The following is a 27,416-nucleotide window of genomic DNA, read 5'->3' as shown; positions in this document are numbered from 1 at the left end:
TCATTTTTCAAAGTGTAACTGAGCTACAATGGCGTGTGTTGTGCACAATGTGGTTATTGTGATGTTTTGTGTTACACTTCCGGTTGCAGTGGGCACTACGAAGAATGATCCAGATCAGTTTGGGATAGTGGAACTTCATACGTTGGACTCAATGCAGAAGAATAATCCACAGCCTTACCAGAACATTATCGAAGGGTTAAGTTCTTCAGGTAATTTAGAGAACAGAACAAGTGCACATACACAAAATAAAAGTGAATCAAGAAATGTGAACTCTAATGACCCTGTCACCGGAACAACTATGAGGAAGAAAGGGGAAGTTTCGGTTATATCATCTCTGGTGAAAATGTTAGGAATCGACGATACAACAATGGAAACAGAAGCAGTTACAGGTTAGTGAAATAATATACTGTACTTAAATTATGTAGTGAAAACTCGTGAAACAGAGATAGCTTTTAACTTTATAATTATATTTTATACTATATGAAATAATAATTTAAATATGCGTACACAGGGATAATATTGATCATTCTATTTGTACTGTAACATAAACAGTAAGTAAATCATTTCGAATAGCAATTTAAGTTTGTAGATATTTTGAATTATAGTGTATTTAGAATTAAAATTTCCTTTCATTGTCACCATTATAAAATACGTAGGTAATGTGTTGGAAAATATAGCAACATACAGGAGTTACTTCAAACGGATCACTTTCTGCGTAATTACAGCTCGACTACGAATGGTGTTTATTGTACAGCTTCTTAACTTTCCTTGTTGTCTTCATGGGTGCTATATATTGGAGATTTTAAGTCCAAATACAGATGCAAAATTCGATATTTTTTTATCTAAACATAGTTATTATCAGGGAAAGGATTTATATGTAAATACATATTTACTTATAAAGCTAATATAATTTATATTTTGCATTATCTTTATGTTTCACAATGTGTAGGGTTGAAAAATCCTACTTTTATTTTCCATATTTTTCCATATTTTAGAGTTTAGTACATATTTTCGTTAATTTCCATATATTTTCCATATTTCATATAAAACAGTCCATATTATATTAGGTTTAACAATAAAACAAAACAAAATTCCATTAACTTTTAAAAATACATTTCAACAATAGAGATTTAAACACATGTTCAGTAATCCCTTTAACATCAGAGTTATTTGAAAATTAGCAGTCCTATCAACAATGGGAAAGTAAGTTACAAAACTGTATTAATTTAATTTAAAATTTTTAACAGACTTCAGTTGTGCAGCTCAACAGTTAAATGCCAGTCAGAGTACACATAGGTTCAGTTTTGTAAATCATACTATAAAGACGGTAAATATGCCAAAAGTACGTCATTCAGTCAATTTAAAATCAAAACTAACAAGTTACATTTCAGAATTTAAAGAAGATGGTTTATCAACTGACAATAAAATATTATTTTGTAATTTGTGTCAGTGTGCAGTATCATCTACACAAAAGTTCCTGGTGCAACAACACATTACAACTAGTAAACATCAGGCCAACAAACAACTAAATTCCAAGCAGAGACAATTGTTTTTAACACAACCAACAACATCGAATGTAAGATCTGAGTTTAACATCGACCTGTGCCGTTCTCTCATCTCTGCTGATATTCCTCTCTACAAACTAAAGAATAAGGTCTTCAGGGAATTCCTTGAAAAATATACTCAACATACAATCCCGGATGAGTCAACACTTAGGAAGACGTATGCTCCATCCATCTACGATGAGACAATACAGAAGATAAGAGATGAAATTAAAGATAGTTCAATTTGGGTTTCCATTGATGAGACTCCCGACAAAGAAGGTAGACTTGTTGGTAATGTAGTTATCGGTTTGTTAAGTGAACAATATTCTGAACGAATTCTTTTACATTGTGATGTTCTAGAAAAGTGCAATAACAAAACTATAGTTAAACTGTTCAACGAAGCTATGGGTATCCTGTGGCCAAAGGGTATTATGTACGATAATGTGTTATTCTTTATTAGCGATGCTGCCCCTTATATGGTCAAAGCTGGACAAGCATTATCTGTTGTATATCCTAAATTGACTCATTTTACTTGTGTGGCGCATGCATTTCATCGTGTGGCAGAAGTGGTCAGAGACAATTTCCCTAAAGTAGATTTGTTGATTTCATCAGTGAAAAAAGTATTTCTCAAAGCTCCCAGTAGAGTTAACGTGTTGAAAGAAATGTACCCTGAAATTCCATTGCCACCAAAGCCAATTTTAACTAGATGGGGTACATGGCTAGAAGCAGTTGAATATTATGCCGAACATATAGACTCTATTAACAATGTTCTCCTTGCATTGGACTCTGAAGATGCAGTCTCAATTGATACTGCGAAAACAGTTACCTGTGACATAAGTGTGAAGAATGACTCAGCTCACATTCAGCATACATTTTCATGCATCATAAAAACGCTCAAAAGTCTCCAAAATAGGCACCTTTCACTATCTGAAAGTTTTGAAATTATAAATAGTACTGTGGAACAACTGAATCGTGGTAGAGGTAAAGTTGCAGATGCAGTAAGAGCTAAGGTGGACACTGTACTTTCAAAAAACCCTGGATATGAAGAACTACAAAAGGTTGTTGCTGTGATGAGTGGTGAATCAACAGTGAAGATTAACTTGGACTTATCCCCAGCAGACATTGTGAAATTGAATTATGTACCAGTTACTTCTTGTGACGTCGAACGCTCTTTTAGTCAGTATAAATCTATCCTCAGAGACAATAGAAGAAGATTCACTTTTCAGCACTTGAAAGAAATGTTTGTAACCTATTGTTATGGTAACAGACAATAAAAATTGTGTTTTGTTGAAACTACATTGGAAGATAAGGTACGTCCATTATATTTTTTGTTTAGTTTGATTAAAATGTACCAATATTTAACGTACATAGTCATTTTTTTATAATTTTAAGTCCATATTTAATTCCATATTTTGGTAAAAATCCATATTTAATTCCATATTTTGGTAAAAATAACTACATATATATTTACATATTTCATATATTTTTAGTCCATATAAATCCGTTCCCTGGTTATTATAAATGCTTAAAAATTTACAACTTCTTCAAATGTTGTAATAAATTGTTATAATATCATATATCCACGATTAAACATGATGCGATAATATACCAAGATCATATTGAAATTCCTGTAAAAACTAGATGTCAACTTTTTCTTAATACATTCAACACTTCATTTTTTTTTTCGATATTTCTGTCATTTATTCATACTGTTTATATAACTTCCTACATTTTAGTGACAACATGCATTTAGATTTAAAATATATTTGTCAACTACCGGTACATTCAGAAAAATTAAGCAACATTGAGTCGGGTTTTTTCAATTCATCTTGTCTGCCAGGAGAAATGATGCATGCCATACCGTGCCATATCCAGAATAAGAAACGAAGCTATGTTGGAAGAGTGGGTGAAGAAAACATGATGCTAAAACTAATCAGAAAGAGAAAAGGGAATTGGCTGGGCCACTGGCTGAGAAGGAACTGCCTACTGAAGGATCCACTGGAAGGAATGGTGAACGAGAGAAGAGTTCGGGGCAGAAGAAGATATCAAATAATAGACGACATTAAGATATATGGTTCATATAAAGAGACTAAGAGGAAGAAAGAAAATAGGAAAGACTGGAGAATGCTGGGTTTGCAGTGACAGACTGTCCTTGGACAGAATACAATGAATGAATAAATCCGAAAATAGAATTATGTACTAGGCCATAAAACAATATCATCTTGTTAGATATCGCTTCTTGGAGAAAAAAAGTGCCAGATATTAGAATTTCTACAACATGCTGCACTCTGCATCCCTTCTCTCAATTCATGACGTCACTTCCGTAAAAGTTTCATGATCATTGTTATTGTTATTATTGTGAGGCAACAGTCTGTTGTTGTTTCAGTGTTATTCGTTCGTAGCATTTGCAAATGTCGGGTGGAGAGCAAGCGCAATTATTAATTTTTTTGTTTTGTTACACAACATTAAGACTGCTTGAACAAACTTATGGTGAAGCTAAAATAAAACAAAACTCTCAAAATGTGCCACCGCCAGACAAATTCATCTGAATTGGCAACTACACGCAAGTGTAACGAGAAGACAGAGTGATTTCGCAATGCTTCCAAATACTTTACACACATTCACAGAAGTGTGTAACTACGCAAAGGAAAAGGATGTGAGGATGAATGCACAGTTATTTATTTGTGCATTTTAAAACATTCCGGGAATATTTTGAAGCTAGTATGTATTAATATTATAATGAAGAAACCTGTTACATTTATTTTGTAATGTTTATTGGCTAATAAAGAATTTTAGTACTAGAGTAGTAGTAGTAGTAGTAGTAGTAATAGTAGTAGTAGTAGTAGTAGTAGCAATGGTGATAGTAATAGTAATGGTGGCAGTAGTAGTAGTACTAGTAGTAGTAGTAGTAGTAGTAGTAGTAGTAGTAGTAGTAGTAGTAGTAGTAGTAGTAGTAGTAGTAGAAATAGTGGTACAACTACAGATTCGGCTAAATTAGAAAATATACAAAGAAAATCTATATCCTAATGTTCATTCATATTTCTGCCCACTAACTCCGAATATAGCTATGAGAGAAAATGCGATTATTTTAATTTATTGAAGCCTCTATATATTTTCTAGATGTCATGAGCTCAATTATCTATTCCTTTACAGAGTTCTCGAAGGTGATAATATATCCTGTGACTGTTTCCTATAATATTAGCTTCCGTATTCTTAAGCTAATTTTTAAATTTGCAAAAATACCCAACGATTGAAAGCTAGCCATAATAATCCCAATATTTAAAAAGGAAGACAAACAGGTAGTCCAAATGAAATTGAACAAGATGACGAGTTAGCAGATTTTCCATTTTTTTTTTCAGTTCCTAACAAAATTTCTATATGATTTCATTGTACAATTTTCGATATTCAGCTTGTCTTCATTTTTTCCAAGAAAATTTAACCAATTAAGTCATCACGTGCAGACTGGCCGCTCTGGAGACACTAAATGTGTTGGGACTGAGGGCTCTGGTTGTTTGTATTCCTCAGTACCGAAGCATAGTTGTTAATTATGACTGAAATTGTTTCTATACAGTTTGGTCTTTTGTATATGTTTCTGTTCTTCCCTACACGAAATTAAGTACCTACTTTATAAATTGCTAATGAAGAAAGGCACTAAATGTGTTAGTATTATGAACTCAGGTTATCTGTTTTCCACAGTACCTGAACACACAAATTACTTATAAATTGCTTTTATATTTTTGCATATTGAATTAATTTATAATTGTAAATTATATACTGCACTAATAAGTCACTACGTGTATTAAGACTAGCGGCTCTAGAGACACTAAATGTGTTAGGACTGAGGGCTCTGGTTGTCTGTTTCCTCAGTACCGAAACACAGATATTAATTATAGAAAAAATTGTTTCTATATATTTTTGGTCTTTTGTATATGTTTCTATTTTTTCCTACAAGAGATTAAGTACCTACTTTATAAGTTGCTAATTAAAAAGGCACTAAGTGTGTTTGTATTATGAACTCAGGTTGTCCGTTTTCCACAGTACCGGTACCTGAACATACAAATTACTTATAAATTGCTTTTATATTTTTGCATATTGAAATAATTTATAATTGTAAATTAAATACTGCACTATTAAGTCACTACATGTATTAAGACTAGCGGCTCTAGAGACACTAAATGTGTTAGGACTGAGGGCTCTGGTTGTTTTCTTCAGTACCGAAACACAGATATTAATTGTGAAAGAAATTGTTTCTATATATTTTTGGTCTTTTGTATATGTTTTTAGTCTTCCCTACAAGAGATTAAGAACTTTATAAATTGCTAATTAAAAAAGGCACTAAATGTGTTAGTATTATGATCTCAGGTTGTCCGTTTTCTACAGCACCTGAACACACATATTACTTATAAATTGTTTTTATATTTTTGCATATTGAATTGTTTTGTAATTGTAAATTAAATACTGCAATAATAAGTCACTACGTGTATTAAGACTAGCGGCTCTAGGGACACTAAATGTGTTAGGACTGAAGGCTCTGGTTGTTTTCTTCAGTACCGAAACACAGATATTAATTGTGAAAGAAATTGTTTCTATATATTTTTGGTCTTTTGTATATGTTTTTAGTCTTCCCTACAAGAGTTTAAGAACTTTATAAATTGCTAATTAAAAAAGGCACTAAATGTGTTAGTATTATGAATTCAGGTTGTCCGTTTTCTACAGCACCTGAACACACATATTACTTATAAATTGCTTTTATATTTTTGCATATTGAATTGCTTTATAATTGTAAATTAAATACTGCAATAATAAGTCACTACGTGTATTAAGACTAGCGGCTCTAGGGACACTAAATGTGTTAGGACTGAAGGCTCTGGTTGTTTTCTTCAGTACCGAAACACAGATATTAATTGTGAAAGAAATTGTTTCTATATATTTTTGGTCTTTTGTATATGTTTTTAGTCTTCCCTACAAGAGATTAAGAACTTTATAAATTGCTAATTAAAAAAGGCACTAAATGTGTTAGTATTATGATCTCAGGTTGTCCGTTTTCTACAGCACCTGAACACACATATTACTTATAAATTGTTTTTATATTTTTGCATATTGAATTGTTTTGTAATTGTAAATTAAATACTGCAATAATAAGTCACTACGTGTATTAAGACTAGCGGCTCTAGGGACACTAAATGTGTTAGGACTGAAGGCTCTGGTTGTTTTCTTCAGTACCGAAACACAGATATTAATTGTGAAAGAAATTGTTTCTATATATTTTTGGTCTTTTGTATATGTTTTTAGTCTTCCCTACAAGAGTTTAAGAACTTTATAAATTGCTAATTAAAAAAGGCACTAAATGTGTTAGTATTATGAATTCAGGTTGTCCGTTTTCTACAGCACCTGAACACACATATTACTTATAAATTGCTTTTATATTTTTGCATATTGAATTGCTTTATAATTGTAAATTAAATACTGCAATAATAAGTCACTACGTGTATTAAGACTAGCGGCTCTAGGGACACTAAATGTGTTAGGACTGAGGGCTCTGGTTGTTTGTTTTCCTCAGCACCTGAACACACATATTACTTATAAATTGCTTTTTATGTTTTTGCATATTGAATTACTTTATAATTGTAAATTATATACAGAACTAATAAGTCACTACGTGTATTAGGACTAGCGGCTCTAGGGACACTAAATGTGTTAGGACTGAGGGCTCTGGTTGTTTGTTTTCCTCAGTACCTGAACACACAAATTACCTATAAATTGCTTTTATATTTTTGTATATTGAATTACTTTATAATTGTAAATTAAATATGGCATTAAATATGTTAGGTTGAGGGCTATAGTTGTCCGCTTTCCGCAGTACTTAACTTCAAATTACTTATGACTTTCGGTAATGTGTATGTTTTCTATTTTTTTCTGCATAAGTTTAAATGTCACATAATTGTAAGTAAACTAAGGCAGTATGTAAGGCTGAGCATATTGATTATCCATTTTTTTCATTAAGCAAACACTCAAATTACTTATGAATTTATTCCTTGTTTCTATTCCTACTTATAACAATTTAAAAGCTTTATATTTTGTAAATTTACTAAGGCGCTACACGTGTTAGGAATGAGAGTTCTGGATATCCATTTTTTCTCTGTACTTAAACACAAAAATTGCTTAAGAATTTTATTGAGTCTATAATTTTTCGTTATTTATATGTTTCTAATCTTCCCTTCTATAAATAATTACTTTATAACAAATTAACTAAGACGCCAATGTGCTTGAACAGAGGGCTCTGGCTGCCCGTTTTCCTCAGGAACAAAACAGAATTTTCTTCTGAATTACTTGCATATTTTTTATATCGTGTATGTTATTTTATTGCCTAAAAATTTAAACGGTTCGTACCCTTCTCTACAAAACTTTAATAAACTATAGTTTGAACTAACTAAGATACTAAATGTTTTAGGACTGAAGGCCCTGGTTGTCCGTTTTCCTCAGTACCGAAACACACACATTAGTTTTGAATTGCTTCTATATGTTCTCGGTATTGTGTATACGCTTCTCTTCTTCTACACTGCAATTTATTTCTCATAATTTTAAAATAAGGCATTAAATACTTTAGGACTTAGGGCTCTGCGTATCCGTTTTCCTTAATATCCTAACACAGAATTTACTTATGAATTGCGTCTATATTTTTGGGTATTGTGAATGGTCCATTCCTGCACATAGAATTTAAGTATATATTTCCTACTCTACCCAGAACATTTTAAATGCTTTATAAATGTTTTAACTAACACACTAAATATGTTAAGACTGAGGACTCAGACAAACTGTTTTCCTCAGTACAACTTATGAATCGTTTATAATTATGTTTCAATTTTTTCCTATAATAATATATAAAGTAATAATTTTAAATTAACTAAGGAACTAAATATGTCACAACTGACATCTCTGGTTGATCTTTTCCTCGATACCTAAAAGCGAACATTACTCATTTGTTTCATATTTCTTTGAGTATACTGTAGCGTATGCTTCTATTCTTCAATTTAAATTCCTATTCTTCCATACAATAATTTAAATACATCGTAATCGTAAATTAACTAAGACACTATTTGTGTTAGAACTGAGATCCCAGTTTTCCTGTTTTCCTCAGTATCTGAACGAAAAATTACTTATGTATCGTTTCTATATATTTTCTTCTCTACAAGCAATTACATGCTTCATAACTAAGAATGAATTATGGCATTAGTTACGTTAGGGCTCAGAGCTCTGGTTATCCGATTCCCTCAGCACCTAGGCCCATAAATTAATAACGAATTGATTCTACAAGGTTGTTTCCGATCTCTGATAACGAATTTGCATCAGGAATCACACTGACAGCTGAATTGAGGCGAGAGGTGACAGACCAGTAGTGAGTGATTTCATAATCAGCGCACGGTGTATCACAGTAGCAATGTCCAAGAATATGGAGCCTTTTTGAGAGGGGTACATAACAACTCTTTCCGATGCCAAGTACAGGTATGTGAAAATCATAGGAGCCTGCAAAAAATGTGATTTCGTTATTTCCAAAAAAGGCATCTTGTGTATACCTAATAAGACTGGCAAAGCAAGGATGGGATTAATTCCAGTGTGGAAAAAGCAAGCAAATCCACCCCCGTCACAAGTCGCCGCATCCCACGAGATGATACAAATTAATTCCATTCGACTTTACCAATCTTACGAAGTATACAGAAGATGCCTTTCTTGGAAATAACGAAACCTCGTTTATTGCAGGCTTCTTTATTTTCACTTAACTGTACTTGGCATCGGAAATGGTTGTTATGTACCCCTCCCAAAAAGGCTCGATTTTCTTGGGAATTTGTGCTGTGAGTCGCCGTGCACTCTGACTATGAGATCACTCTTTACTGGTCTGTCACCTCGCGCCACAGTTCAGCTGTCGTGTGACTCCTGACGCACATGATTTCATTCAAATTCGTTATCAGAGCTCGGAAATAACCCTGTACACATGTTCGTAATTGAGTACCTCTATAAGTTTCTTTTCCACCCTATATCAATTTAAATACTTTATGAATTTTAGATTAATTGTGACCCTAAATGTGTGAGGACTGAGGACTTTATAAACTTTCTCTGCAGTGTGTTTGAAAATATCTTTGCAACAACCCAGATACGACAAAGAAGGTAAATATAAATATTTTTACGTTTCAAAAATATTGTAGGTCCACTGTTTTCTAGATAAGATGGATCACTTAGGGGTCTAGGATCGTTCAACCTCCCTGATATTACCTTTCATTTCTCTTTAAATCGTTGAATATTGAAGTCGTGTGTTTGTGATTAGGCTCTTTGGCTTAGAAGATGAACAAATTCTCGTGTTTGTCATAAAAGTGCGTGACACTATCCCAAAGAAATGTAAGACGATATAAAATTAAATGTGTATCTGTAAAAGAGAACTGAGAAGATTTAATCGGCAGAGCTGGGACAAATAGTTTAGCAATATAGAATGGTAGATAGAAGAGATCATATAAAATGAAGTATTTAAACAAAACAGAAAAGGATAGAATAACTATCAACAACATTAAACTAGAAGAATGGATGAAATTTTATAATATTTATGGGAAAACAATGAAAAAAAATATATAAGCGAGTCCAAAAAAATTGGTAAACTGACCCACTTGACAAGAATGAATTAGAAGAAGCTTTAACTCATTTAAGGATTATGAAATCTCCACAAATTTTAAAATTAAAAATAACTGGAACATGACAACAAAAATGTTGAATTATTTAAATGTGCACTCCAAGATACACTAAATTAGGTTCTTTACACATTCTTGGTCATGGATACTGGAAGATAAGTGTAGTTCATCTGCTCTTTGAGAAGAAAATATACTGTATTACAGCAATTATAGGGGAATAAGCTTGCTAACAATGGTTTATAAAATATATGCTAATATTACAACTCGTCGTCTAAACGTGATTAACGAAGCAGTCCTTACAGAAGAACAATGGAATTCAGAGACGGAAGGAATCTTGTTCAGATTACATTTTCGTCATGGAACAGCTAATTGAAAAACGGAGAGGGTTTAGTCTGTCTACAAGTATGTATATTATTTGTTGATTATATAAAAGTCCTTGATCGTGTTCTCCGAGAAAAGATGTGGTCCATAATGTATAAAAAGAGTATATCCTAATCATCTGACTAAAATCAATTAAAAGTTTACAGTATACATTTAAGAAAATGAAACTTGACAATGGAGAAAATATAAAATCTTGGGTAGAAGAGGTAAATCAAAGATTCAAACAGGGAGATAAATCTCTTGCTCTTTTAGCATAAATACTCCATAACAGGACATAATTTTAATTCACTTTTCAGCAACAGTATAACTAAAAGTATTCTCGAAACATCTATAAAGAAAAGTGTTGAAACATTAAGAAACTTTGCAGCATTTAATAAACTAAAAATCGTTGATAGAGAATTTAAACACAAAGACCAACATACATGGCCACGGCTTATATGTCGTGACACGGGGCAACAGATATTATAGAATATCGACTTCACAATGAGTCAACAAGAAATTAACAGTAAAACTGATATATATATATATATATATATATATATATATATATATATATATCTAATGGCCACGTAAGGTATTCGCTATATAAGCCATGAAGGCAGAGCTCCATGCTTTACTGATGTCGTCACCAGAATGAGCTGGTTTAGTCGACATCACGCTCCGACCGCCTTTTACCCACGAGAAAGAAACAATACTCAAATTGATATGAGCCTGATTGAACATCGGAACCGACCTAAGATTTCTGGTAAGGAGAAAAATTCCGTCACCAACCGGGACTGAATCCATGACTTTCCAGCCCGTAGCCAGTTGCTCTACTAAGTAAGTTATCATATCAAAGGATATCCAAAACTTGTTATTTTTTCTGTCATTTTTCGCTAACTAAAATAAAACGTTTAAAAAGGTAGTAACATTCCTGGGAAATAAAAGATCAAGAGCAGTGAGTTTTTAAGTGTTATTTTGTTTTAGAAATATTTGTGCGCCTTTTTAATGGTTCATCACTTTATGGAAATATTCCTGAGTTTTTCGACATATTAAGTATGGTTTTTTACTATTTGGAGAAATACCACCTCACCTCCATTGAAGTAGTTGGGCTAATGGTTGGCGCTAGGGGCAGAATACCTCGCTTCTTTCACAGTTTCTGCAAGAAGTTCCAGCTGAACAACGACTTCATTCGTGATGTTTCCCTTACTGCTATCAGAGGATCACTTGCCATTTTAAAATACCACCTATATTTTGTTTCCTAAGAAGGAAGAACTTTTGTTTGAATGTCTAATCTATTTGTTTACTATGTTTAGGCCTGTTATGTGTATGCTATAATCTGTACTTAATTTCCCTTTTTTTTTTTTTTTTTTTTTTTTAATTCTCCACATTTCTCTTTTGTGGTCTGTTTTTGTTTTCAATCAGTGTGTTTGTTATGCTTTGTCCAATGAGGCAGTCCCGTTAATGTGAAAGCTGACAAACTGTCTTTCTCTAGCAATAATTTTTAGATTCTTTACTTAATTTAACGACGGTTTCAATTTCAAAAGTTATTCATTGTCGAAACTCAATGTGGACAGAATATGCCGATGCATTTTGTACAGAAAACTATAAATACATCGGCCTCCTAGCTACATTTCTTTCCATGAGAAAGCTATGTTAAGCATTTTATGACCCTTAAAAATCCATCGTCTTCGGGCGACTTTGAACTGGAGAACCTCGAATCCAAAGACCAACATTGTAACCGCAAGACTATGAGGACAATATCGCTCTTAACTGCCGAGTATGTTTTCAAGTTACGTACTTGATTTGAGCATGTTTTCATTATATTTTAGGTCGCAAAATGAAACTGAAGCGGATGATAATCAAGATGGCGCTGGGACTAAAGATGCTGACATTGGGCCTAATTCTACCTGGAGTAGTGGCTCTTTCAATGCTGCAATCTTGGAAAGCTGTCACAATAAGTCTTCTCGCTCTGGGATTGGCTCTAGTTTTAGGAATCAAGAATATCGTAAAAGGTAATTAAAGTTTTAAAAGAATCTCCAGATACTTGATAAGATTTGTGACGTAACATTAACTTTTAATTTTTCATAATATTCATGATACGCTAATAAATTATTGTCATCCTGAAAAATTGTATTTCAAGATTTTTACTGAAACATAATATATGTTTATCAACCCTGAAAACGAAAAGTGAATTTTGGCATTCAATCTATGTGTTTGATTGGGTATAGCGATTTTTCTGAAATAATGGATAACTTTCGTTTGAATTCACTATCTGTGACTATATCGATCGTCTAGTTCAAAAGTGCGAAAACAAAAAAAAAAAAAAACAGGTTTTGAGATATCTTCAGTCGAAAGTTTCAAATAAATCACTTAAAAAGGAACATATTTTTTATTCATAACCACGACAATTAGAAATGAGTCAGTATTCTGGACGAGTTTATCACAATATTCCAGTTCATTATTAATACATTTCGAAATGTACTAATGATGAATTAGTAAAGTCCATAGTTATAATTATTTCTAAAGCAGTTTATTTAGTTTTTTTTTTCTTGTTGGTTGTAAATATGACTTATCTCAATACTGAATCGGAAAGAGCTCCGAAAGGGGCTTTCAGTAGTATAAATAACTAAAAAAATAGCAATTTTTGAGTTGTCGCACTTTTGAACTGGACGATCGATATCTACTACAAAAATCAAAAAATGGTAATTACTTCGAAAAAACACTAACATTTATCTGTAAGGTACACGGGAATATAAGCGTACGAAATTTTAGATATAATAACTTTGAACAGTAATTAATAAGACCCTGTAAGAGATAGTACATACAACTCCACGCGTATAGGCCTACACTATACTAGTCTCTCTTAAGAGGAGGGGCACTGGCTGGGACTGCCCTCACAAAGTTGTGAATTGTATTTAACTTTAAAAAAGGCGATATCATAAAAAATAGTATTTGGTATTACAAAGTAATGTTATAGTAGCTACTAATGCTAACATATGACTCCTCAAAGAAGCAATTTTTGCTTAAATCGTTTTAATATAATACTCACTATGTATTTTGAAACACTTGATATAGGCTCCTCAAAGAAGCAATTTTTGCTTAAATCTTTTTAATATAATACTCACTGTGTATTTTGAAACACTTGACATAGGCTATAGTCAGTTGAAAAGAGCCAGTATTATAGAATCAAGAGTAAATAGTAGACGCTAAATTGGGGTAAGTGGTCTATTTCTTTTTGTAGAATATTCAAGTCTGGTTTAAATTTCTTGTAAAAATTTGAGGCCTACTTGTTTTGAAATCTGTATCGTCACAAATTGAGTATCATACATAGTATCTATATAAATATCATTCCTAGTTACCTTGCCACGTTGAGGTTCCACATTTTCTAAATATTCAATAATATATGGCCTAATAACTCAGTATCAAAATAAGAAGCCAATGTAATAATCAGTTCACTTTTGAAGGTTATTTTCCCTATATTAGCTTCCCAAAGTGTCTTTTAAATGATATGTTATCAGAGATTCACGAAATATTCAATATATAACCTAATAACTCAGTATCAAAATAAGCATCCAATATAATAATCAGTTCACTTTTGAAGGTTATTTTCCCTATATTAGCTTCCCAAAGTGTCTTTTAAATGATATGTTATCAGAGATTCACGAAACATTCAATATATAATCTAATAACTCAGTATCAAAATAAGCATCCAATATAATAATCAGTTCACTTTTGAAGGTTAGTTTCCCTATATTAGCTTCCCAAAGTGTCCTTTAAATGATATGTTATCAGAGATTCACGAAATATTCAATATATAACCTAATAACTCAGTATCAAAATAAGCAGCCAATATAATAATAGTTCACTTTTGAAGGTTATTTTCCCTATATTAGCTCCCCAAAGTGTCTTTTAAATGATATGTTATCAGAGATTCACGAAATATTCCTTAAAGAGAGACATGAAATATTATTTTCACAACTTCTGTTTGAACAGCTGTGGTGTCATCTGTCATATTTAATTTGTCAAATGAGTTAACTGCCTAAAATCCTAAACTTAAAGTTAACAAACACTTAACAATCTTAAGCATACAAAGATATAATTTATTACAATTGTATGAACACTTTTTGATAATTAAATTAAAAATTAGTATAATCAGTTAAAAACCAAACATGTTTCGGAGGAATGCTCCTCCATCTTCAGTGGCATACCACGACGCTGGTTCAGATGTTCGACGATACGCGGTCGAACATCTGAACCAGCGTCATGGTATGCCACTGAAGATGGAGGAGCATTCCTCCGAAACATGTTTGGTTTTTAACTGATTATACTAATTTTTAATTTAATTATCAAAAAGTGTTCATACAATTGTAATAAATTATATCTTTGTATGCTTAATATCTCATTTATGGACACTGTTGAATCTGACCTTACTTGTGTAAATTCAACTTAATCTGTTAAGCCAAATTAGTGTTGAAGACATGAAAAAATTATATGTAACAAACTGTTTAGAGTTTAACATTCGTTAAATGATCTAACAATACTTGGAAAAACCGACCATAAGTGTTATGTGGATATGGATAAAACGTGGAAACAGTTACGATAAATTACACTGCACATTCACAATCCATTACCGTGTACGAGTGCATAATGTTATTGATATGAATTTTATATACAAAGTTAATTTGGTGGTTAATTCGAATTTTGTATTTTTTTTTTTTTTTTTTCAAATTCAAAAGTTCGACTGTGTATATACAATTCAACACCTTTAGGATCCTGCCGTTTCTGAACTGTGATCCGTTCCGAAAGTTATGGTGAGGCGAAGTATATCTCCTTCGCCGTGGATTGAACCCCGGCTCTTCTAGAGCTCTAGACTCTTCCAGTCCGTAGTGTCCTCTACCGACAGAAGAAACTCCTCTCTCCAGAGCGAATTAAATCTTTTCGTTTTTGCTACTGCCGCTAGATGTCTAACAACTGCTCGACACACGAGCGCAGTCTTCGGTGAAAGTTTCGAATTAACTCAACAGGTTGGAATAATGATGCTGATTAATTTGCTCCACTCACAGATGAAATCCGTGTTAAAGCAATGAGAATGAGTTCCACATTTTTGAAAGTTAACACTCCTTTCGGGTTAATATCATTTCGGTCCAATCGCTCTCTTACAGTTCATGACTGTACAGGCACAGCAGAATTAGTAAAAAAAATCCTTCGCAAGTATATGTTTAAAGAATGAATACGATCCAACTTTATCTGCCTGTAAAATACCTCTTCACGAGAAGCAGTACTTTTGTAGCAATAATTAACAAATGGCTGTAATAATCATTCACAATCTCCAGGAACTCTGTGCCAGAGAGTGAGCTTTTCCTGGAAATTGGGTTCGATCATCGGCGTCACTGTGAATAATATTTTTTATGGACATGTTCAGAGGATGTCTTTCAGGGCTATCCAATTTCCCCTCTACTTTACATATTATGTCAATTCCACAAGCCCCTTCCGCTTCAATGTATTTTTTCTCTAACTAAATATAATAACATTAGGCAAAGCACCACAGAATGTCATGACGTTTAGATGGTGCCATATAGAGATAGTAAGACATACTGGCAATTTTTGTGGAAAGCTTACGATCATGTACCTCTACCAATAAGACCGGGAAGCATTTCGCGATGCTCGTAGGTATAGGGCGGAAGTAAGTTGAATTTGGTGACCGTTAATTAGGATACATTATATAAAAGGTTTTCAAATCATTAAGTACAATTAAAATATAGAAATAATTGGTACGACCATATAACAAGAATGCCCAACGACAGGATACCTTTCAGAACATGGTGTTATAGACCTACACGAAGAAGACGAGTGGGAAGACCAAAGAGACGTTGGAGAGACCAGTTTGATGGATAAAATTCTGGAGGCGGAACAGGCCATCGGCCTAAACCTTGAAGTTATTGATGATGATGAAGTACAATTATTCCTATTAATACTAAACTAAGGTGCATAACATTACATCAACGAGATAATGAAATATCTGTTTTCGAAACAATTAAATAATAAGGTTCCAATTGCAAATAAAACAATTTTACTCGTTACACTTACATCCATTATTTTTACAGAGGAGGGGCACGAAGGCGGCTTGCACCGCAGCCTGAGGCTCATTATGCTTGTCACTTCTGTTCTGTAAATGATAGGATCTATTTGTCGCTGTCTTAAATTGATTGAGCATATTCGGAATTAAATCAATGGCTTTCCCAAAATACGCTATGGAATGTTCCATATAAAACAATAATTTTTATCTCGAAACGGAAGCAAAAACGAGCAAAATTGTATTAAACTTTTTTGTTCGAAATATTTCAAAGAATAACCTCCTAAAATTAATGATATTATTTACGGATCACTCTGTATATTTATTTTTGCAATTTCAGGAACACTCCCGAGCACAAACTTTGGCTTTTACGGGAATGAGCTCATTATACATATGATTCTAACTTTTTGTAAAACAGCTTAATAAATTATTACTAGTGGCTTGTGCAGCAAATGCTGCAAACTAAGTTCATTAGACGTTCAAATAAACATTTTTCAGATTTATTTTCAATGAAGAATACCAGACATTCTGAAAGTTATTTGCTTCCATAATAATGAAAGATTCTCTCTCGAGCCAATACTGAAGAGAACCACGCATATAAATATCTACACCACACCGCCATTAAATATATGAAAAAGACCCAACCCCACTTGATTAATAACTATAAAAATATTTGATTTTTAATAATATTATTATCTTACGTAAGTTTTGTAGCTTTCAGTAACATATACTATATATACTATATAGCCGCCACTCAGTAAAATATAGAAATCAAAATCTAATTTAAGGTATTCTCTATATCTACTTACATAACCCCAAACGTTTCACTTTCATATCATCAATATAACATTAATATATGTAATTAATTAAAAATAGTCACATCACGGCATTAACTACAATAATATTTCATTTCTAATGGTAATAATATCATCAAACCACCTCAAGTTTTGTAGTTTTTAATATCCAATACACAGCTGTACCCAGAAAATTACACACCACAGAATCGAACCTGCAAATTATTTTTAGTAAGTTAAGTTTTTAATAACCGATTTAATTTGAGCTCTAAATATGTCACCATTCTTGCAGATCATGGCCTTCTTGTAATATTGTTTACTATAGTGTGTGTTTTGTTTTATTTTGAAATGCAAGTAGCTAGTTCTCAAAACTGACAACAGATGGATTTTGGAAAATGGGAAAATTATGTTGAAAAATGGACATTTCACTGAAAACTACTATTTTTCTGAAAAACTTTGAGTTCCAAGCTTCAAAATGACGCGTCATTTATTAAAATCCGTTCAGCCGATTTCCCGTAATTTCCATTACCAGTTCAAATTATATAGGCTATATAGATTATTATTATTATTATTATTATTATTATTATTATTATTATTATTATTATTATTATTAAGTTATTGCTATTATTATTATTATTATTATTATTATTATTATTATTATTATTATTATTATTATTATTATTATAGGCTACTTTATGAGGAATAGACTCACTACGTAAGGCCCACCCTTCAATGATCTGCTTGTGTTTAAATATTTTAGAGTGGACTGAATTTAATCAAACTTAAAAAATCACTGCAACCGTAAGCATCAGTCGAGATACGGAGAGGCATGCGTAGCTACACCTCAATGCACTGACGTTAATTGATAGCAACCACTCACACCCTCGCGACACAAAGCTCCCAAGATGCATGACAGAGCAAATTTATGGGGTGTGCATGTGTCCCAGATGACTTGTAATGGTAATTTACCTTTATATAACATCATGCTTGACGCTATCCTGAAGGCAATGCATGTCAAATCTAACCTTGTAGAGCTCAATATGTTGCAAGTAACTCGGGGATTTACATAGAGAAGAGGAGATTTACTGCAGGTGCTTCAGAACATGAATTACTTTACCAGATACAGAGTGAAAGAATCAGTGTCATGAAGATGACACATAATTTATCATGAGCTCTACGTATGTCATAAAAATTATGTTATCAAGCATGCTAAATATACCACCGGAGTAGGTCAGAGATAAAGAACTGCGCTTGAGCTTGGGTTTGAATCCCGTTTTGGCTAAACATCTGGTTGGTTTTTATTTTTGAGCTTATCCCAATTCTAGGGCGAATGTCTGGTAGTTCATAGTGAATTTTCGGTCTCATCCCGTCAAAGTACTTGGTATTGGTATTGCCTGTGTAGTAGAATATAACAAAATAAAACACAATATTATGATAATTTTACCTTGTTATGGAAGGATGTTTTAACAGTAAATATTATTATTATTATTATTATTATTATTATTATTATTATTATTATTATTATTATTATTATTATTATTATGTTGTTGTTGTTTTCTAATGCCAGGCGTTTGACAATAAAGCCATTTGACCTCTTGCACTCCAATATTTTTCAAATATATTATAATGGCCAGCCACTGAAGCACAGATTTTGAGGTGTTCCGAATCCATTTCTTGGTTTGAGTTGCACAATGGGCAGTTAGGGGACTGATATATTCCAATTCTATGCAGGTGTTTGGCCAAACAATCATGGCCTGTTGCCAATCTAAATGCAGCTACAGACGATTTGCGTGGTAAATCGGTAATTAACTGTGGATTATGATGCAGAGAGTTCCATTTTTTCCCTTGAGATTGTGTTATCAAATTTTGTTTGTTGAAGTCTAAGTGTGTAGATTTAATAAATCTTTTCACAGAGTAATACGTAGATTTAGTAACAGGTCTGTAAGTAGCAGTGCTGCCCTTCTTTGCTAAAGCATCTGCATTCTCGTTTCCCAGGATTCCACAATGGGATGGTATCCATTGGAATACAATTCTTTTATTGAGTGATATTAATTGAGAGAGCATTTTAGCTATTTCCGCTGTTTGAGATGAAGGTGTGTGTTTAGAGACTGTTGACAGAATAGCTGCTTATTATTATCATGTTTCTTCTGGTAAATTGAGGACTGACATATGTCAATTATGCGATAAACTGTATATAAAGATGAAAATCACCTCAGTTGAAGGATCTATTTATCATGGTTGAATTTCTTGATGTGAAATATAGAGAATGTTACATCTTTTAGTGTCCGTGATATTACCCTGTAAGAATTTTGAGTGTGGTGACTCAGAGCACATTCAGCGTTTTCTTGGCAATGCAGCATAACACATACGTACATCTTTATCAAAGTGTTCATTTTAATATGCGAGTGCATCCCAAAATTAATGTGATTTTGAGACATGTTCAAGTTAGGTGTTAATAGTGATGTGAAACTGTAAGAATTTCCATTTTAATTCTGTAGTGCTGGGGAAAAGTTTGCTGGTTTATGTCGATTTGATTTTCTTTTTTATGCATTATTATAATGGGAGAAATACTTATGTCTCTTTTCCCAAGCGAGCAGATGTTCCGTAAGTTGTCAATAAATTAATAAAAAATGTTTGTGGAAACTGATTTATGCCACTTTTCCCAAGCATTGCAGAATTATATATAAATTATTTGTAATATCAACTTTTTATGTTTTTTTCGCGTTTTCGGATAATTTAATGTTTTGCACTTTCAGCGTTTCACATTTTCAGTCTTCAATTGTTCAGAATTAAAAAAAAAACTTATTTTGACAGATGATTTCATGTATTATTATATTGTACCTAAGTACATATGATATTTCCATGTAGATATTCTGCGTCATCATACGATGAAAGAGTAATGGAACGGAGAAAAATTCTCTCCGGCGCCGGGAGAATTTTTCTCCGTTCCATTACTCTTTCATCGTATGATGACGCAGAATATCTGCATGGAAATATCATATGTACTTAGGTACAATATAATAATACCTGATATGCGTAAATCACTCCGTGATTTAAGACGGCGCTTATTCCGTCGGATCCCGGCCAACTAGTCACTCATTACGAGTGCACCTCAGCACATGTATGGACTTCGGTCCTAGGTTCATAGATATTTATGACGTAGTGCAGAGGGCGGCCATTAGAGGGAACCCAAGATTTGGAACTTAAAACTGAGACGATTCTTCCGACGTTGGGGTGGAATCCGGTGTGGCTTAGTGGATAAAGCGTCAGCACGTAGAGCTGAAAACCCGGGTTCAAATCCCGGCGCCGGAGAGAATTTTTCTCCGTTCCATTACTCTTTCATCGTAAGATGATTTCATGATTAGTAGGTTCCTTATTGTCCGTCATTCTTTTACTTTATGAATTAGACTAGATGGTCTGTTCTGTTTTCAGGAGAAGTGATTTTATCTTAATCTCAGACGATCTATATCAGAATTGTATGTTAAAAAATAAAAATATATATGGTATATCATTTTAGAATAATCGTCCTCACTTTCATACAATATAGGCTATGGATTATCGTCAACTAAGTTATATTAATTCTCCAACTATTGTACTACCGACAACTCAGTTGACTAAAACTTGTCCAGAATGCGGTCGGTAAAACCGGCCGATACAGTTAAATATTCTAATATCGCTGTTTCTGTTTCCAGCTGCGAGTAGTAGCAACAGTCATCCGGCCCCGCATGTGGTACATGCTACATGGCCATCCGATCGTCGCCGATCGTGGAAGACGTTCCAAGTGGAACCAGAAACTCCTATAATTGTTGCACATGACGATAATTACGACTTCTCCTCCCATGATCTGGCCTACAGAAGACATCTCTTTACGTAGCATACACATCACAGAAGAGAAATCACATAAATCAGAAGAATTCAGAAATCTTTTACCGATTGTTGCATATTTATATTTCCAAGCCATATTCAAGAGACCTAGACATATTGTAATTAAATAAGATATAATCAAACCTTTCGCTTGCGATGAAACAAAATGAAGTCCAGGAAAAAAAAATAAGTAAATGGAGGAAGTACACACATATTCTCGCATTTTTTCGCACCACTGCTGTCAAACCTCTTTTTTGGAATACATTTCCCTTCTGGTAATATCTATTGCCTTCTTCGTGTTTTTGAGTAAATTTTCCTGTTTCCCCTTGATAATGTATAATTCACATTCAATTACCTTTCTTGAAAATGCAGCTGATATACAGCTCCAAAACGTTGAATACCTATGTCTACACCTATGACATGCTGTAAGAATAAAAAATATTTTACATCATATAAAGTAACACAAAGGTCTTATTTAGTAGTAGTAATATTTTATTCAGCGGCGCTTTGAATTGTAGACTAATCAGCGACGAAATTCATCGTGGGCGAATAATGGCAGATATAATATTTTGCCTTGATGTCTCTAGCAGGAATAGGTTTTTTTCACAACACTGGACCCACAGCATTATTTTCTTCTCGGAGCAAGTCATTTTAGCAATTTTATGACACCAACTTCAATTTCATAATTAGCAATGTATAACTTAAATTACATTCTCTACCCGCTACTCTTCGATTGCAACACATACTATCCCCATCCACATACTACACTACGGAAATCAGTAAACACTGTTGTATTTACAAATGCCTTTTGGAAAGTCCGTCCTCAAATAAAGCCCGCCATCGGTCCCTATCCTGAGCAAGATTCATCCAATTTCTAGCATCATATCATATCTCACCTCCCTCAAATTCATTTCAATATTATTTTCCCATCTACGACTCGGTCTCCTCAAAGATATTTTTCCCTCAGGTCTTCCAACTAACACCCTAATATGTTCCTAGATTCATTCATATGTGCTACATGTCCTACCCATCTCAAACGTCTGGATTTAATGTTCCTACGAGTAATTATGTTAGGTGTAGTTCTGCGTTGTGTAACTTCATCCCTCTCAGCCCAAATATTTTCCTAAGCACCTATTCTCGAACATCCTTAAGCTCTGTTCCTCTCTCAAAATGAGAGTCCAACTTTCGCACCATACCGAACAAACGGTAATAAAACTGTTTCATAAATTCTAACTTTCAGTTTTTTTGAAAGCAGACTGGATGACAAAAGTTTCTCAACCGAATAACAGAAGGCATTTTCCACATTTATTCTGCGTTTAATTTACTCTCGAGTGTAATTTTTTTTGTTACCGTTGCTCCAAGATATTTGAATTATCCCATCTTTTTAAAGTACAAATTCGAAACACTGTTAGCCTATATGGTACAAAATGAAACACTTCGAATAACTAATCATAATTGGAGAGAATAGATTTACAGTGCCGGCAAAAAAAGCGACCACTCTTAACTCTTATTTGTCTATTCGCTTTTCACCTTTACCTATATCAACTATCTGGCAATTCTATCGTAATATACGTTAAAAATTTAACATTTTGTTTGATAAAACAATCCTGTTTCTAAAACGGTTCAAGAGCTATGTTTTTTTAAGTAAACCACAAGGAACTACAATGTTCCATAAAATAAAGTAATTTAGTTCAAACGTGGACTTAAGTAGAGCTATGATTTTAGGTTTCTAAAAAGAAGTTACGAAGAGTATTTAAATGCAAAGTGTGAAAAATATTACAAACAATTTTCAGCTTAAATCTTTCTGAAGTGTTTTATTTCTGAAAATGGGACTAAACGTTTTAATTCTAAGATATTATTTTAATATCCTCTAAAATTTTCTCCTTTGATTTCAGGCTGCAATACATATATACAGGATCATTCACGAAGTTCTCCCCCGCTTTATGGAAGTGATCCCTGAGGTTATTTGGAACAAAATATGTGAGATCACATTCATAATAACGCAGTTACGGTAATTTCTAAATGGCAGAAAAAAAAACTTTTATTTCAGGATTTCACTAACAAAAATTTAAAAATAAAAGGAAATAAAATGTAAACAATTAATTGTTTATGTATCAATCTCTTTCATTTAGAGTGGACTTAAATCACATTTTCGAAAATGCCTCCGTGTATCTCAAGGCAACGGTCCGCACGGATGTGAACCGCACGTGTAGCATTTCGCAGCTTCAGACTTGTGTTCTTTATTGTCACTGCGGCATACAGAATGCGTTGAAGCAACTCTTGGCCTGTTTGTACCTTATCCTGATGCACGATGTCTTTTATCCACCTCCTGATGCAGCAATCCAAGGGTGCAAGTTGTTATGGCAACAAATATGTCTAACGCATCATTCACTATGACGCGTTTCGAAAATGTGTTGTAACTCAGTAATTATTGTGAATGTGATCTCATTAATTTATTTACATATTTTGTTCCAAATAACCTCATAAATCACTTCCATAAACCGGGAGAAAACTTCGTGAATTACCCTGTATATGACCTAAAGCACAAGAAGGAACATGCAATATAATGCCAATGTAAAACTGAACATCTGTGAAAAGCGAAAAAAATATGTTATAAGAAACTATGTGTCACCTTGGTGACATTGATTTTTCTGTATTTTGGTGGAGGAGGAGGAGGAGGAGGAGGGGGAGGAAGAGAAAGAGGAAGAGGAAGAGGAGGAGATGGTTGTGGTGGTGGCACAGCAAGATCTCGTAAGGGTAAATTCGTCTTCAGGTAGCCGTGAACGCTTGTCAACAATTCCGGGCTTTGGAGACGATGACGTCGCGTTAAGTCGGAGCAAACCGGCCGGGCATGAAGGCTTTAATTTGTTAACCCACTGCTGCGCTTGGCTGAGCGTGCTGCACCTTCTGGAACAAGTCTCTGTAATTTAATGCATTTCAACGCAAGACCCTAGGCTCCATAATCAAGACCCTGCATATCGAATGCATTTCACACCCAAAGTCTGTCTGTAATTTTACATTCTTAGTGAGAAATTAATTGGAAGGATTACCGCACAGAAGTGTTTATGTTAAATACTACAGTGAACACAAACACTAAAGTAACAAATGTTTCATTATACGAAAACTGTATTGGTTTCCTATATTCTTCAATGTGAATAAATGTCTTTATAATAAATATTCAAATTTTGTAAGGAATAGAAATACGGGGTGATTCAGACCACCCGTAACAGTCATTTATTTCGGAAACTATTGCATTAAAATTTTCGAGATTAAAATATTTATTACTAAACCACATGTAAACTTTCACTTGAGCTTGATTTCATCAATCAGCCTTAACAGGAAGTAGGGTCAGTGGCGTATTACTTTAAAATTTCAAATGGGAGTCGGGGTCAAATATGGTACCATTTGATAGAGCTCTTCAAAACAAACAACTTTCATAGGAAGCGTTTTTATTAATTCCTACTCTTTCAATGAGAAAACGTACTAAAAGACAATGGGTGATTCAGACCACCCGCGTCATTTATTTCGGAAACTAGTGCATTAAAATTTTCGAAACAAAAGTACTTGTAACTAAAGCAGATGTGAACTTTCACTTGAGCTTGATTTCATCAATCAGCCTTAACAGGAAGTAGGGTCAGTGGCGTATTACTTTAAAATTTCAAACGTGGTGTGTACTAGTCTATGTCAATATTAAATGTACAATTATCTAGTTTACATTTTCTTCTCGTACGTTTTCTCATTGAAAGAATAGGAATTGATAAAAATGTTTCCTATAATAGTTGTTTGTTTTGAAGAGCTCTATCAAATGGTACCATATTTTAAACCCGACTCCCATTTGAAATTTTAAAGTAATACGCCACTGACCCTACTTCCTGTTAAGGCTGATTGATGAAATCAAGCTCAAGTGAAAGTTCACATGTTCTTTAGTAACAAATATTTTTGTCTCGAAAATTTTAATGCACTGGTTTCCGAAATAAATGACTGTTACGGGTGGTCTGAATCACCCTGTATAGTTCGATAAAAGATCCGTATTTGCTATAACAAATTATTTCAAGAAGAATATAACCTTCTAGTATTAGACAGAGAAGCTAGACAGAGATTTTATTGAGGAAAGTGAGCCATCCTCATCAATCTATGATTGTGTATTTCAGTATGTATCAATAATAAATTAATTTTCAATTTTACAGCTGATTGTTTATATATCTATTACTCTTAACACTAACAAAATTATTATCGCTCAACCGGTACAATAAAAAAGATCTAAATGCTGAAAAGGACCGAGGACATTTGGTACAATCGAAAATGACGACGGCGAATGGTCCAGTGTTACTGTATATTCAAAACATTATAATGGTGAGGTACCAAAGATCAAAGATGGTTGGCACTTCAGTGCTACCAACATTGAATCTAAGGAATTATTTTATTTTGTTGCTTTCTCAAATTTCGAGATTACAACCAAACCTATAATAAAGCTATCTATATATAATTTTATATTATCCCAAGGCTTCAGATGAAGGTTCAGAATTAAAACATCCTTGTCATAGGCCCGGAAAGAAAGAGTATGTAACTCTTTTATTTGTTTCAGGGCAAGATAATAAAATTGTGAAGTTCCCATCGCCTTTTCTAGAAGACTCCTTTCCTAGATGTATCAAATCCATTATGTAAAGCCTCTAACTCTTATACTTATCGCAAAGTCATGCAACTTCTTACGTATATTATGTCGTAAGTGAAGGCTTCCAAGACGATGCTGAAGATTTTATTTCATGTTTTATGTATTTAATTTTGAAATTGCGGTATACTTCCAACCATTCAACTTCTATGTTTCACTAAAATTTTTACTGCGCGCAGCGTAGCGTTTAAGTATCTCCCTATGCATACTGCGGGACCCTTTTCGACGCAGTAAAAGAGATTTTATCATAATGAAAACTAAAAACAAAGGAAACATTCGAATATACTGTATTCATTTATTTAAATATTATTATTAGCAACAACATTTTCATTCGCTCTAAAGCTATTGAAGTCTCCGATTTCTTTGTCAATGAGTCGACTATCGAAATTCTTCTATTGCTATAGTATTCTGATATTTAAATTAGATTATTATTTTTGTGCACCATTTGTATCAGGAGTTAACATATGGCTACAAATTTAGCTGTCTACGTTAGACTCATGGCGAAGAGGGAAGCTTTCTCTGTCAAAATATAGGTTTTGTCTGTTTTCTTGTGTTACCTTAAGCGGAGGACTTTTTTCCCCTCATCACTCTACAAGGTCAACCAAGAGTATCGCTTACTTGTTAAGTTTTGCGTTATTTGTAATAATCAATACATGAGGATGAAACACGATGGGTAGAAGGATCACTGAGTAAATTGGTATGGTGATAATAATGAACGTCATCCATCACCAAATTCTTCATGAAATTTAAATTGCAATAACATTTTACCTTGAATATATGGCATTGTTATACATATATAATTTCCCTGTAAAAAGGAACTATAAAGAATTTCAAAATTGATCGTGGCTTTGTTGTTTTATAAAATGAAAAAGTAAAATAATACAAAAAAACAAGATAATTTATCTTACAAGACAACGTAATCTTAATGATTTCATATGGAAGCCTTTCATCACTTTTCAAAAAGTTAAACACATACAAAAAATAGCTGCCCATATTGACGAAAAGTTTGAGAAATTAAAGCTTGAATAAGAGATTATTGACCCGCGAGTACGTAATGCTCACTCAGCTGGCGAAGCGCGTTGACTACACGAAGTCATCTCACATTATTTTTAATGAACCTTTGCGAAAGTGACATGTTTCCACATCCTATATATGGGGACGATGCTACCACACGTGTCACAATGTCATAAATAAGAATAGAAATATAACTTTATATACAACAGAACGTTGATCATGCGAATTAATTAGGACCGGAAGAATGTACGTACACGAAATATCACACTTTAGCTTAGAAAGCTCATTTTCAGCTGCTAAACGAAATCCACTTTCTTCCTAGAGTCAATTCTTTGTTTAAATGGTTAAGACTTTATGGTTCTATTTTCCAGGTAAAAAGGACGCCATAATTACAATATAGTATAATAATGCTTATGAATA

The 27,416-nt window shown here is 33.3% G+C and overlaps 1 protein-coding gene across 1 annotated transcript; it reads left to right on the top strand.

Moving 5' to 3' along the window:
- On the top strand, positions 1–23,106 carry LOC138698801 (uncharacterized). The gene is made up of 3 exons (XM_069825026.1): positions 1–389; positions 12,412–12,594; positions 21,142–23,106. The coding sequence occupies exons 1-3, from the start codon at positions 29–31 to the stop codon at positions 21,321–21,323; spliced, it is 726 nt and encodes a 241-aa protein (XP_069681127.1). The 5' UTR covers positions 1–28; the 3' UTR covers positions 21,324–23,106.
- Positions 23,107–27,416: the final 4,310 nt, after the last annotated feature.

This window comes from Periplaneta americana, chromosome 4 (assembly GCF_040183065.1).
Source record: "Periplaneta americana isolate PAMFEO1 chromosome 4, P.americana_PAMFEO1_priV1, whole genome shotgun sequence".
NCBI lineage: Eukaryota > Metazoa > Arthropoda > Insecta > Blattodea > Blattidae > Periplaneta > Periplaneta americana.
The sequence above is the reverse complement of the archived record's forward strand: the minus strand, read 5'-3'. Positions and strand labels throughout refer to the sequence as shown.

Bases quoted from the DNA above. Each gene is read 5' to 3' on its own strand.
- LOC138698801 (XM_069825026.1), top strand. From the start codon at position 29: ATGGCGTGTGTTGTGCACAATGTGGTTATTGTGATGTTTTGTGTTACA. The intron at 390-12,411 runs GTTAGTGAAATA...ATTATATTTTAG, and splicing joins GGAAACAGAAGCAGTTACAG to GTCGCAAAATGAAACTGAAG. The intron at 12,595-21,141 runs GTAATTAAAGTT...TTCTGTTTCCAG, and splicing joins AATCAAGAATATCGTAAAAG to CTGCGAGTAGTAGCAACAGT.